The sequence below is a fragment of the Puccinia triticina genome, chromosome 14A, assembly GCF_026914185.1.
Source record: "Puccinia triticina chromosome 14A, complete sequence".
NCBI classification, from domain to species: Eukaryota; Fungi; Basidiomycota; class Pucciniomycetes; order Pucciniales; family Pucciniaceae; genus Puccinia; species Puccinia triticina.
Window position 1 is genome coordinate 353,730 of NC_070571.1, and position 15,095 is coordinate 368,824.

Below are 15,095 nucleotides of genomic sequence, written 5' to 3' on the forward strand. Positions count from 1 at the left end.
ACACGCGGAGGCCATTTTGGAATGAAGTTGGAGAAGGATGGTCCCCAAAATTGGTGAGAGGCCTTTGCTCTCATCTATTCTATGCCACTCTACCTAGTGTGGTTAAAAAGTTATTCAAGTTTTCAATTTTTCCCTGCCAAATTCAAAAAACTTGTCAGGGCAAAAAACTTCACTCATTCCTAAGTCCCTCCTTTGGAGGCGGGCATGTCGCACCCAGGAGGGACTTAGCTAAGGTTGCAACTGATATCATTTCAGTTGGCCTGCCTGCAAGGGGGGACCATTGCTGCAATTCCGCTGGAAAATTCCAGGAACCCTACTAGAAGGCAATCCAAAATATTTTTGGATTCCCAATGCCCTTCTGAATTGCTTTTCCTTGCTAATTGGAATGGTTACGGTCCTTCCCAGGCTGTGGAAAGCCCAAAAAAAGGAATGGGGAAGTTAAGTAGACAAGAGAGGGGCTTGAACATGCAACATCTTGCTGATCCACCCCACAAAAGCTGTTTGCCAATGGCGCTAGATGTGTTTGCCTTGTTTTATGTATACTAGAGGCCAAGGCGGCTGCACCGCTGCGGAGCTCAAGAAAACTGGTTGTCTTGCTGCACCGGTATCCAATTGGCAAAACCACTGGAAAATCAATAATACCTCTTGAATCAGCACAATTGATGAAATTTTTTTCCCTATATCATTTGATTTTTTATGCAAAAATTTATCCAGTTGGCAGTCATGTTCCCAATGAGCCCTCCGCCCACCCCTTAAATTTCATTCTCTGGTGAAAAAACATCATTGCCAATAGTTTAACAGCTCAAATAATATGCAAAATTGAAGAAATACTGAGAGTTTTGGACTGTTTGGGTGTGTAAAACATTGTTCATACATGTTAGCAGTCATTTTCCTTCTAATCCTGCAGCACATCACTTATAATTCATTTCTTCTCCTGTCATAAGATAAAAAAATCATCAATTATACAGTACTTCACAATACCTTACAATGTGTTTCAGGCTGTGTTTGAAGAAACTAACCTGTAACTGCTGTTGTCAAGGGTATTCTTTTATCCCTCAAGTCTACCATTATCTAACTATTTTATTTTATTTTATTTTATTTTATGATATGTTAAAGTCATGGGTAAATGTGACAGACCTGTGTTGTAGAGCGCGATTACCTCCTGCCAAGGGCTTTCATGGGCTTGCTTGGGAAGATCACATGCCCACTACAGAGAGGGGCTTTGTTGAGTTCAAATCTGCTCATGATGATTCATTGGTTTGGCTCAGGAGTTAAGCAGTACAGAAAAATTCAGGGAGAAAATTGACTAAAAATATCCAAACTTGGCTGGAAAAAGTGAATTTTTTGTAATTTGAAATGAGCAAAAGTCACACCCAAAAAGAGGAAAAATCAAAAATGGATCCAATGGCTAATTGATCAACACTAAAAATCACAGAAAATCAATCAAAGATTCACAAGACAAGTATATACCTAAAAGGAAACAATCAACATTTTGTTTAGAAAGATATCAAGGGTTTAGCTGTTCAAAATTGGTTGTTAAAAGTGTATACTGTTTGAGGTTCATAAGATAATGTTTTTTCAGATTTGCAATTATTTTCCAGTTATGATCATCTATAGTTCAAGAATGCATACAAGCCCACCAAGCAACAAGCCAATGGCACTGACCGTTTGTGGTAGACTACTCAAGATGGGAGCACATGCTTTGGGGCCGGAGAGACCTCTGCCAGTGCATCTGGTTGCAAGGCCTCTCTGGCACACATACACCTGACAATTTGATCCAATGTCAGTTCAAGATGGGTTTTTTACTAATGAAGATGAGCATGCGTACCTGGAGAGGGGGCTCGGCCACCCCTGTCTAAAATTGGACAACATTCGCGCGAAGAAACAGTGCTCTAAGATCAATTGGCCCGGCCTTTCAGTCCCAAGCTCTGGACTCACGAGTGTCGTGAGGGTTTTGAGTAAGCATTGGCCCAATCCGCGGGTCTTCCGCTCATGAGAGCATTGAGAGCGATGCCAAAGGCGCCGTAATCACCAACAATCAAACTTTGAAAGGATTGAAGAAAGATGAAGGTGGGTTAAGTCCGCCCTGGTTGTTTTGCGCTGTGTGAGCGGGCTTAAAAATGATCAGCAACATCTTCAGCTCCACAAATATCCTCAACAGCTATGTTGCTTGCGCCATCCAATGCTGAGATTGGCTGGTGCGGAGATAAAGCAAGTGGTTTGATGGCTGGAAAAGGGTAGCAGCACGGTTCAAGACGATTCACTTATTGAGGGGCACGAGGCCGGTGTGGTAGACGGAAAAGTGGAAAAATAAAAAGTTTTTTTTATGCCACATAATTACTCATAATTACTCATACTAGGCCTCAAGATACCATCAAATGGACCCCAGAAATGGATTCTATGGCCAATTTCACCCCTAGTCTCCACTGGAACGGTGATTACAACCCCACTGGATAAGAAGTTACACCTCTGTGGACCCCACCAAACACCTATCACATGGCCAGCCCCAGTAACCCAGCTGTCACCTGCCCCAACCCAAGTTTCGCAGTAGTACACTTATACATATCACAGGATACAAACATACATTTCCCCGTCAGGTTACACTCATTACATATTAACTACATACACTCCTTTATATACATAGTATGACATCATTTACACTGTTTCTGCAGCCTCAGACTTTGTCACCAGGAAAAAAAAAAGGTCACTTGATTACAAGTGACATCATGCCAGCTCCAGCGGGCTACCCACCATCTACCCACCATCTACCCATCATCTACCCACCATCTACCCACCATCTAACCAGTTTAAGAATTTCCACAGGAGATCCTCAGTTTTTGCTGGGCACCACTGATCCCCATTTCTGGTCAGCTGATACTCAGCTTTAGCTCCCAGCTTATGCTCAGCTTTGGTGCCCAGCTCATGCTCAGCTTTGTTGCCCAGATCAGAACCAGTCCTGGCCCAGCTTATTTTCAGCTTTATTCCAGTCATGGCTCAGCTTAGACTCAGATTAGGACTATCATTGGCCCAGCCAATGCTCAGCTTTGGACCAGTATTGGCTCAGCTGGTTTTCAGCTTTGGATAAATCTTGGCCCAGCCAATGCTCAGATTCTCAGTCTGACCACTCCTGTAACAGCTTATGCTCATATGTGGACCAGCCTTGGCTCAGCTGATGCTCAGCTGTGGACCAGCCTTGGCTCAGCTGATGCTCAGCTGTGGACCAGCCTTGGCTCAGCTGATGCTCAGCTGTGGACCAGCCTTGGCTCAGCTGATGCTCAGCTTTGGAACAGCCTTGGCTCAGGTGATATTAATCTTTTGAATAGTCTCAAAAAATCTGATACTCAGCTTTGGAACAGCCTTGGCTCAGCCAATGCTCAGCTTTGTACCAGCATTGGCTCAGCCAATGCTCAGCTTTTGAAAATTTTTGGCCCAGCTGGTGTTAATCTTTGGAAAAGTATTGTCCCAGCTGATCCTAAGCTCTGCACAAGCCTTTTCCAAGATGATGCTCAGCTTTGGACCATTGTTGGCTAAGCTGATGCTCAGATTTGGAATATTCTTGGTCCAGCTGACACTTGGATTTGTTTCAGGCTTGGAATATCCAATGCTCAGCTGTGGCCCAGGCTCAGCCAATGCTCAGCTTTGGCCCAGGCTCAGTCAATGCCTACTGCTCAGCTTATGATGAGCATCAGCTGTTCCTGGGAAAAAATTAGGATCAGCTGACTGTGCCACATTGAGTGCTCTGGTGCAGTCCTGCAAGCTCTACAAGTGCTGGTGGAGCAGACTTGGAGCAGCACTGGAGTAGCTCTGGAGCAGAAAACAAAGCTGCATCATGTCACTTGCCATCAAGTGACTATTTTTTTTTCCTGGTGTGTGTATACACTAATTCCCCCTGTATGACAGCTCATGCAGTCTACCGTCACCTCATGCATGCGTTAGAATGTTCTTTTTTATATTCTGACATCATGTATGCACCCCTGCACCCCTGGCATGTTTAGAATGTTCTGTGGTATATTCTGACACCATTCATGCGCCCCTGAGGGGTTATGACATCATTTGTACCTACTCCCACCAGCTAAAATCCCTCACCCTTTTGTCTAGATTAGCTGAAACCCTAACCCACAAGCCCCTTTGGAGCTCCACTTTTGTCTATAAAAGGAGCTCTCTCCACCCCCAGTGGTCTGCTCCCCAGTTCCTCACCCAGAACTCACAAGTCACCCAAAACTCATCCACACTCAAATCCTAAAACCCTCATAACAATAAATCAACCCTTATAACAACAATTCAACCATTATAACAAAGTAATTAAAACACTTACACGTTGCCAATCAAACAGATTTTATCTGGAACAGACCAGACCTATCACTTAATAAAACTTGCCAAGCTGAGCTTGGTGGGTCTTGTTGATGAAAGGTACCCGAAGCTAAAAATGCCGCGAGAGTACCGGGGTCCATGTGCATAGTCAAAACCAAACTGTTCTGAAACAAACCGGGCGGACAGCCTCAGAAGGCAGGCCTGAGCGGTGGTTTTAGACTAGGAGCAAACGTGTGATATATAGAGATACGTTGTCCCAGACAGACCTCAATCTACACTTCCCACTCCTGACAGTTTCGCGTTTCAACTCTTAGTACTAAAATATTTCCTTGACTCAGGAAATATTCTAGAATTTTTTAATTGAGTTTTTTATTTTTGTAACGAAGTTAAGCAACTATAATTCCTTTATATATCATCATGGTTGAGTCGACTAGAGCAGCAAAGAGCAACACGAAGAACGCGAACAAGATCCAATTGATTGGTAAAGATAAACCAGACGATCAACTCGTAATAGGAGAAGGTAGAAGTGAAGAAGAGATGCATGGTAAGCAGAAGAAGTTTCTTTGCGAGTACCAGACCACTGTGTAGTTATTTTGAAACTCCAGGAACATAGGGAATTTTTCATCTGTTCCGAAGATTGGCAAAGAATTATTTTCTCCCGACATACTTCAAATTTTGCCCGAAAAACTGTTGAACGAGTCTTCTCAGGAAAAAGGATGTTAATATGTGGCGTATTGTTTTTTATGAATCCCACACAGATGTCAGAGGCGATTTAGCTCCGGGTACTGAACCTGTTGATAAGAGCGCGGCCGAACTAGAATTTGAAGAGGACGATATTGTTGAATCAAACTTAAAAGGGAACTCACCCACTAGAGAAGATACCGACTTCGTTGATTTAATACGGGCCGTACCCAGTCAGTTACTCGTTTTGAATTTTGATAACGTTTAATTTGTTTCTGATTATTTCGGGTTTTCGTTTGGGATTATTTCTGTTAAACTATCTATGAAAACAGACCCAGACAAATCTAGTACCGACGCGAAGTCCATTCTTATTGAACAAGGGTTGGCAGCGTTGAACGCAGGAAACGCTTCAGTCGCTTCGGTTTTGATGAAAGCCGCAAATGACATAAAGTCAAACAAATCAAGAGATCCTGTATCCGAACCTACGGTAGAAGATTCCCAAGACGGAGGTTTGATGTATGCCGACGTGGGAACTACTCATGTTCATGTGGGGTATGCACCGTTTCTAGACGAAAACATCAAGAAACTTAGAGGACCACTACCTTTGACTATATTCAACAAGTTGTGGAGACACAACGCGATGTCCTGGAATCTAGAGAAGAGGCCGAAATCAGAAGAGACTTTGAACTCTAGTTATAAAGGTTTTCCTTTCATTCCAGAATGGCACATGACTCATATGCACTGGACGTTTAACCACCGAGATTTCTATCGTACTTTAGCAGAAGTTTATAACAACAAAAAATTCGCCGACATGCTTCTAGAACACAAGAAGAATGTTGATTTCATATCGGATACTCGTTGTTTTATGGTCGGTTTTCGCTATGATTTATTAATGCGATCGAATACTTTTGCGCATCGAGTCAACGTGAAAGGTGTCATGAAGATTCCAGATATAACCAAGTTGAAAGAAGATATTGTGGAAGATTGCTATAATACTTGTAGAGAATTTGGCGAACTCAAGTGGGATGAGAATTATTATGCACCGGGTTACGGATACGCTCATATCAACCCAGTTACCGGAAATGCTAGATTGAACCTTCAAGCAAACAATTTCCATAACGTAGCGAACCCAACTCATCATCAACACCAAACTTTCAATAATCAAGGTCAGACTCAGGTATCACAAGGACCATCGACTGGTTTCCAAGCCCAACCAAACAATAATACAAATAATGGACAAAATCAAGAGTCGAAGAAGCGAGCGAGGTCCGGTTATAAGGGATCGAACTTCATACAAGGTTTCGGCGAGAAGAGAGCGTCGTCTAACCCTCCACCGGCGTCTAACCCGAAGTAGGCTACATGTCCTTTTTTGTTCCGTTTCTATTTTTCTTTAGAGAATGTAATTTTCTTTGTTTTTGGATCCGATTGTGGATTGGTACTTGGTTAAGAAGTATAACTTTACAAATTTTTCTGATTCAAATTGTTTCTCCTTCTCTCATTGTTTCGTAATTTGTTTTTAAATCAAACAAATCAAGACAATGGATTGAAAATATGACTTGGCCACATAGAGTTGAATGTGAGATGAACATACCGTTCTGGGAATTTGCCTTGAAAAAGGCAGGTTTAAGTGAGATGTATAGCGACATCGTTCCTGGTTTCAAGTTTGGTTTTAGTCAAGGCATTCCTTCACATGAATTGGAGAATATGAGGTTTTTCATTCCTCCCAACCACCGTTTGGCTACGCTGGCGTCCGAGAAGATAGAGAAGTCGTTTCAGAAAGAAGTAACGGCTAGACGAATGTTCGGACCATTCACAGTCGAACAATTGTCCTCAAAATTCAAGTTTTTCAGATCTAGCCCATTAGGAGCAGTAGTAAACAACGATGGATCAATTAGACCAATTAATGACCTATCGTTTCCGAGAAATGATCCTGCCGTCCCTTCAGTAAACTCCTTCGTAAACGCGAAAGATTTCACTACAACATGGGATGATTTTAAAGTTGTAGCAAAATTTTTCAAAGCTTTAGCGAGACCGGTTTTGTTAGCTCTGTTCGACTGGGAGAAGGCGTATAGACAAATTCCTACTCACCCTTCGCAATGGCCTTTTTTGGTGGTACAAGACCTGGAAGGCGGTTTATATCTAGATACAAGAATCACTTTTGGTGGCGTAGCGGGTTGCGGTTCTTTTGGAAGACCGGCGGACGCATGGAAAGACATAATGGAAGATAAATTCGACCTAGTAAAGGTGTTTAGATGGGTGGATGATAACCTTTTTGTGAAAGAAGAAAACTCCCCAACTGAGATGAAAGATATAGTGGCATATTTGACTAGGCTGGGTGTTCAGACTAACGAAGAGAAATGTTCCGAATTTTCTGAAGAACAAAAATTTATTGGTTTTATTTGGAATGGAAGGCACAAGACGGTCCGGCTTCCAATCGCAAAACTTTTAGAACAAATTGATCAAGTATTGATATTTTTGATTGAAGTAAGAATTTTCTCTTACAACGAAGTCGAAGTATTGGCTGGACGCTTGAATCATGTGGCGTACATATTACCTCAACTAAAGGCGTATTTGAATAGTGTCTATAAGTGGCTGGCGTCATGGCACTTTTGTTACGCAAAGCGGCCAGCCCCAGTCGAAGTTCTTGAAGATTTAGAAATTTGGTATAATACACTCCGATCTTTCGAACATACAAGACTGATCCCAACTAGAGAACCGGTCAACATAGATTGGGTTGGTGATGCTAGCACTAGTTTCGGCATCGGGATCAAGATCGGCCGACTATGGTCCCAATTGAAACTGTTCGATAAGGATTCGGACGGGAATCGCCAGAACATCGCATGGCTAGAGACGGTAGCCATCAGACTAGGCCTGTTGATGCTGATTCACGAGAGGCGGATACAACAAGGGTCAAATCTGCTAGTCTGGACCGACAACAACACAACCCTGGCCGTAATTGAAAACAAGAAGTCGGGTGACGTGGCAGTGAATAACGAGTGGAAAGTAATCCAGGCTCTACTGATAGTCCACCAGATTGATTTGACTGCTAAAAGGGTTAAATCTGGGGACAACGTGGCGGACGCCTTGTCGCGAGGGATAAAGGGTCCACATAAAGAAAAAGACAGGGTTCTGTTCGTCCTCCCTGATGACCTAGCAACGGTTTTATACCACACGCTTTGAAATGCACACTCGTTATCTTTATGCCGTTGTATAAAAGGTGGCCATACTGCGTCCCTTTTCTTTATTCTACACTTTCTATCCTTTTGGTTTTTAAACCATTCCGTTATTCTTGTTTTTTTCGCTAAGACACCTCTGTGGTATTATTTCAAACCATTTCCGACACACAATTTTCGTTTTTTCGTCAAACCCGATCTTTGCATTAGACACGGTAGTTTGCATTGTTCAGATATGGAGGATCCAAGATGGAGAGCAAAACTAAGCTGTTTTTTGATGGATGGGTCACTCCCAAAAGAGGTACGACCGATAAACGAACACATCCTATCAGCTAGGGCGATGTCAACTTTGGTCACTTACAACTGCGCCGTGAAGAAATTTATGGTTTTCAAGAGGCAGACAACCAACAAAGATTTTGTTCTACCAATCTCTGGAGACGACGTTGAGGAATTCTGTTTTTGGGCGGGGCGCAACCTACACACACAAGGCCGCCACAAAATCAGCTCAACCTCAGTGAAGAAATACTTATTCGGTATTAAAGCTTGGCACGGCTTTCATAAGAAACCGTTTCCCTGGGTCACCGGCAGGAGAATAGAATTGATCCTGTTGGCTTCAAGAAGAATTGACGCAACTTTGCCACTTAAAGGACCAAAACCGGCAATAATGTTGAAACATTTGGTATGGATTGTAAACCGACTTTCGGTCGGTTCAGAGGAGGATAAGGCTATTTCCGACCTAGCTATAGTTGCTTTTGGGGGGATGGCGCGTTTGGGAGAGCTTACTTACAGAGCCCAAACTGGTCACCTAGACATGCAACACTCTATCTTAACGAGTGACGTCCGACAAGTACAAACGAACGTAGGACGCAACATGTACTTAACTGTTTGGAACGCGAAGACGGCGAAACCTGGCGATCCTCAAAAGCTGGTTCTACATAGCCTGAAAAATATGTTATGCCCTGTAGAGGCGATCGAGCGCCGGCTTCTGGAGGCAATGGGATCCACCACCTCACTATTCGGGTACTATCTCGATGGGGTTAGGCATCATTTACAACGCGCGCGGACTATTAACCGCGTTCAACACGTCCTGAGAGAGGGCCACTTCGAGGGTTTGATGGGCCACTCGTTCAGGGTGGGAGGAGCTTCTCTACGGAACGCGTTGGGGGTTTCGACCGAGGATATTTGCGACTTGGGACGCTGGAAGTCCTCATGCTACAAATTATACATTAGGATTTATAGCGAGAAAGAGATAGACGACACCAACACCTTAATCAGACACCTAGGAGAGTTGTGGAAAAGTTAGACTTGGTGTCAATGTGGCTGTGGTTTATTGGTCTTTGAATAGAATTACGTTTTGTTTTCAAATTACTATCGAGTAGTGGGTATTCGCGCCAAGGGCTCAGGCTCGATTTTTAAAATTTTCACACTGAGAATTAGGTGCTCGCCGCGCAAAACACTCCTTGATTGTAGACAAAAATAGTTCTCAAAAGATTAAACTGCGCCCGTTACACTTCTAGCCTAAATTGAGTTGCCCTCAATTTTCTCCCTAGGCTCGGGTGGACTGAGAGACCTTCCCGGAGTTCTCCTATACACCCTAGAGGGAGAAAAAACTAGTTTAAACCAGATAAGGTTTAGTTTTGTCCTACCCTTGACACGAGTACTAGAAGTTAGTACTGATATGCAGAATGGATGAAAGGTACCCGAAGCTAAAAATGCCGCGAGAGTACCGGGGTCCATGTGCATAGTCAAAACCAAACTGTTCTGAAACAAACCGGGCGGACAGCCTCAGAAGGCAGGCCTGAGCAGTGGTTTTAGACTAGGAGCGAACGTGTGATATATAGAGATACGTTGTCCCAGACAGACCTCAATCTACACTTCCCACTCCTGATAGTTTCGCGTTTCAACTCTTAGTACTAAAATATTTCCTTGACTCAGGAAATATTCTAGAATTTTTTAATACCATCCCACCCACCCTTTTGATTTTTTGATCTATTTCAAGTAAAGGTGCTCGCCGCGCAAAACACTCCTTGATTGTAGACAAAAATAGTTCTCAAAAGATTAAACTGCACCCGTTACACTTCTAGCCTAAATTGAGTTGCCCTCAATTTTCTCCCTAGGCTCGGGTGGACTGAGAGACCTTCCCGGAGTTCTCCTATACACCCTAGAGGGAGACAAAACTAGTTTAAACCAGATAAGGTTTAGTTTTGTCCTACCCTTGACACGAGTACTAGAAGTTAGTACTGATATGCAGAATGGACTGATAACAGAAGGGCAGAGCTTGCAACTCCATCATACCCTTCACCATTCAGCAAAAGGGTTTCATTACCACTTTTGAGTCTGTGTTGGTTGATGGCTCTGAACTGGAAAGCGTGTCTTGGATGGGGCCGGGTCTGGGGAAGCGTGCCGGGCTTCAAGGCCCGTCTGGAGATGCACAAGTTGCAGCAATAGGAGTATGCGCCCGGGTCTGCGAGGATCTTCTGGAGCTGGACGGGCAGGAGCGCTGCCGGATCCGGAGCCTGATGGCAAAGGGTGTGGGAGTCATGAGTGGGCAAAGACGGCCTGGAGAAGTGGGCGTTTTGGAGGCCGTCTTCGTCCCCAATCAGGCTCTCCTCTTCGCCCTCGAGATCCTTGGTTATGCACATCTTCCGGATACAGGTTTTGAGCAAGCTGGGCAGCGGAGACGGCAACTCATCGTCGACTGGGACAAGCGTCCTGGCGGGCGGGGCGAAGTAACACACGCCCCGGGACTGCGAGAACCATCGGAACTGGCGGTTGTCCACCATCATCATCATGTTTGGGACAAAAGAGGTGGCGACGAGAGGGGGGCTTGGGCCAGGGATTTCCGTTCAGGAACAGCTTGCAATCAACAAGTTGGACGGTTGAGGCGGGTAGGAACTCGAGCCGGTTGTACGCCAGCTTGAGGACCCTCAAGCTCCGCAGATTGCCGATCTCGGACGGCAGTTTGGTGAGCTGGTTCGAGCGGAGACTGAGATTCTACAGGCCTTGGAAATAGCAGATCTGGCCGAGCTGGGCGAACGCCCTCAAGGTCAGCTAGTATAACGCCGGATGGAAAATAGAGACGTGTGACAGAAGAAGCAAGGAGACACTGACTCGAGATCAAGACACTAATCGCCGCGGTTGACCGCCTGCGAGAAGGCAGACGAGAAGCAAAGGTGGCTGTGAGCGCTCAGGATGGTCTCAGTCTTGTCCTTTGGTCAAACCTGGTCAAACACAATGAATGGTGCAAGTCAGGTCTTCGGATTGGGTTCGCTTGGCGGTAAGCGTGTCCAAGCTCCTTGGGGGAGAAAAGAAGATCCCCCCTCGACGTGGTGGGGTGGAGAACGGAGCGGCAAAGGGGTCCGGTTGCGTTGTCTCTGTCCAAAACCAACCGTTGTTTTTCAGTTGGCTTGTTGTTGGAAGGAGATGGCTTGGTGAGGGCGGGAGTGGCGGTGGTGTTGAAGGAACATGGCGGTGGCGCCATGATGCCCCCAACAAGTCAAATTCTACAGTTGATTTCAGCTTCCAGTAGCGCGCCATCAGATGTGTTGACCAGGATGGCCAGAAGATCTGAGATGTAGCTAATGCCTTGCAAGTCAAAAATATGAACAGCGGCGGCGTGGAGGAGGTTTTTTTGTCAAGGATACATGCGGGGGGATCCAAGGGGAAGGCTTGAGGCGAGCTTGGCACTGCTGGTTGATGGTGTATAAAAGGGGGGGTGCTCTTGTGTTTGGATAATCCCCCAGGGGTCCTCTGCCACTGTACTTCCAGTGTGCGGTTCTTCCTCACCCCCTCTGCTGTTGCACTTGTGCAGTTTGAGGGGTTAAACTTGTTGGCCCCCCTTTGCATAATGCCTTAAATGCGGCGCACTGGGGGTCATCCTCTCACCGTTTTTTAACCCTGCTAGACAGGGATGGACGGTGGACCACGGTGCATCAGCTTGCTGATGTTAGGTGGCTGGTTGCAGGTTGTTGTAAAATTGTGTTTTTTTGTTGATTTTGGCATTTGTAGAGGGAAAACACTTCATGTCTTTTGCTGGAAGTTGTAGAGGGGAAACCCTGCATTTTTTTTGTGATTTTTGGAGATTTGTAGGGGAAACCCTTGAAGTTTTGTTTTGTGATTCAGAGGCTTTAATAAACTTGGATGAACCTGCTTCTGTGAGGCATGGTCAGTCATATTCAAAAACATTCTGGGGAAAATACCAGAAAAAAAATGAAATGAAGTCAAATCAATTTTGACTTCATTCCAACTTGGACCCTTTTTTGGTTTTGGGTTTAACCCAAAATGCAATTGGAATGGTTCTGGTCCTTTGACCATACCAGAAGCATTCCGATTGGTTTTTGGTCCTTTGACCATACCGGAATGATTCTGATTAGTTTTTGTTTTTTTGTACCATCCAGTAACTTTTCTGGATTGAAACTTCAAAACCTCACCTGGTGTAAGTGAACCCAACTACAGGAATCCCCTGTCCACCTGCGGTGGAAAAGAGTCCCTGTGCCCCATGTTGTGGTGCCCAAACCGGTACACGTTCCAGGATCAAGAATTCAAGATCACCCTCGAGAATCAAGATCTTCATTTCCTCAAGTTCCCTCTTTCTCACTTTTCTTTTTTTTTATTCTCACTTCCCTTTCCCTCCCCTTTCCACTTTTTTTCTCTTTCTTGGTACTAACACAGAATGTACTGCGGGTTTGTTTTTGAATTGTTTCTTGCTTTCCTTTGTGTCTTCTTCCCTTCTCTCCGCTGTGTTCTTTTCTTTCTCATGTCTTAGATTTTTGGTATTTTTGTTTCTTGATTCCTCTTCTTGTTTTATATTTGTTTCTCTTCCTTGTGTTGTTTCCTCTCCTCTCTTTCTGTTGTCTGCGGTGGGTGCTACGCCCAACTTAACACAAGTCCCTTCCTTCCAAGGAGGCGCGAAGCGCCTCCAAAGGAGGGACTTGAATATAATGTCCCAAATCTTGCGTGAGCGCAACCAGCCATTTGGCTGGGGAGGGCATTACAACCCCTAAATCACCCACAAGCGCTCTGATTCTGGTCATGCCTCCCAGACCATTGAAAAGCTTGTGATTTTTTGGTGTATGTACGGCCCTCAAAGCTCCACATTTCCATAGCATTAGGAAACTGTGGGGATGGATAGGTATTGGGCATTGGAGTGATCCGCCCAATGCAGGCGCAGATAAACTCTTGGATTGATCTGCTCCTTATTGCATAAATAGCAAAAGGCATACATCATAAGCCATACGCGCCACCAATTGAAAATATGTACATATTTAATTGAAAATAAAATTTGAAACTTCAACTCTCCTTGATCTGACAAGAGCAGAATCCGGCGGGTCAGCAAAATCTAATCTCCCAAACCTGGAAGTGCCCTTGCAAAAAAAACTGCTGAGCAGGTCATTTATGGCCAAATTTCCCCCGAAAAAATCCAGCAGATGCCCAAGATGGGGAGCTACAGCTGTGCCAAAAGGCATCAAAGAGAGTTTATTGATTTATATTTAATTTTGTGCTGATTTTATTTTTTATCATTTCCCTGCCAAAATTTGACTGTCCTCAGGCTGCGGTTCCGACTTTACAAGTAAGCCTCTACTTTGGAGAGCGCCCCTTTGGGAAGCAGAGTCGCCCCCCACCCCCCCCCCCCCCCCCCCCCCCCCCCCCCCCAACCCTCCAATTGAGAGGCTTAGTTAAGCTCGGTGCTACATGCAGATGATGACATGTGCGTGACAGGCCTCCAGGAATCCAAGCTCTGGGCAAACTTGGAGGATGGGGGGCCATAGCACCTGTAAGTCAGGGGTTATCAAATTTTGATCAGCATTCTGAGTTCCAAGAGTCCCAGAGTCCCTTCCCAGAATCTTTCTCAGAAACCAACACAACCGCTGCCAAAGATCCAAACCCCCGCAAAATCAAAAACAAAACCACTTCCCAAGCTATCATTTTGAATCCTCACAACTCACTCATCCAGACCATCTGAGAGGGCAGCCATCAGGCACCTTTTTCCCCTCCCAGCGCTGTCGCCGGCCTAGCACCCAGCAGAGCTCCATAACGTGAGTACATCAAATAGCACTGTCCCCACATATTGTGCCAAGTTTAAAACTGCCGTGTTGAAAATGTCATTGGAATGTGGATTGGGAGACAGTTGGATGAGCAACAGTGTTGCATTGATGGCAAGGTTGAGATTGCAGTGGAATCATGCACCTTCATAGTCAGGGCTGTCAGGGATGGACGGTTTGTATCTGGGGCAGTGGTGTGACTGTGGCTTCTTTTTGTTGCATGGGATGCTGTGGAGCTGCTGCATTCACCAGGGGGGGAATGGTCACACTCTCCAGAGAGTGCCAGATGGTAACTTCTTTCAGGAAGGCTGTAACGTACTGTAACTTAACTACCCACCCTTGGTGGAGATCTATCTCTGTAGAGGGGGGTTGTTCCTTCCTTGAGAGGATGAGGGGGGGGAGGGCTATCTTCTACAGACCTTGATTTATTATTACGGTTTATTGCACTCATTTCTATGTGTTTGTGATTGTGGAGGTTCTTGATTATGGCTTATCTTGTAGCTATCATTCTCTTATCACTGGGGGTTATCCTCTCACCGCTTTTTTAACCCTGCTAGACAAGGATGGATGGTGGGCCATGGTGAATCAGCTTGCCGATGTTAGGTGGCTAACTTAACTAATTCCCTCCTCCTTGGGGGAGCAAAGCAACCTCCAAAGGAGGGACTTTGGGCTATGTCAAGAATTAGCACCTTGAAGAAATGATGCCTCCAAGATGGAGGGAGGAGGGAACAACAGCCTGAGGAAAAAAGCTTGTGGCCGGGAGAGAGGAACAAAGAATCCCAAAAGAGGGGCTAGACTGCTAGTTTGTGAGGAGGAAAAAAGGAAAAGGCACAGAGGACTTATGAGTTTCATTTCTACACCACGGGGCGCATTCCTGGAAATGCCCTGC

At 45.1% G+C, this 15,095-nt stretch overlaps 2 protein-coding genes across 2 annotated transcripts; one reads left to right on the forward strand and one right to left on the reverse strand.

Moving 5' to 3' along the window:
• Positions 1 to 4,728: 4,728 nt before the first annotated feature.
• PtA15_14A20 (uncharacterized protein) lies at positions 4,729 to 5,260 on the forward strand (the record flags this gene model as incomplete). The annotated part of the gene is made up of 2 exons (XM_053162902.1): positions 4,729 to 4,855; positions 5,070 to 5,260. 2 exons carry the CDS (start codon positions 4,729 to 4,731, stop codon positions 5,258 to 5,260), a joined length of 318 nt encoding a protein of 105 aa, XP_053026695.1.
• A 5,132-nt stretch (positions 5,261 to 10,392) lies between these two features.
• Positions 10,393 to 14,357, reverse strand: PtA15_14A21 (uncharacterized protein; the record flags this gene model as incomplete). The annotated part of the gene is made up of 5 exons (XM_053162913.1): positions 10,393 to 10,405; positions 10,527 to 10,991; positions 11,062 to 11,159; positions 11,492 to 11,539; positions 14,352 to 14,357. The coding sequence occupies 5 exons, from the start codon at positions 14,355 to 14,357 to the stop codon at positions 10,393 to 10,395; spliced, it is 630 nt and encodes a 209-aa protein (XP_053026696.1).
• Positions 14,358 to 15,095: the final 738 nt, after the last annotated feature.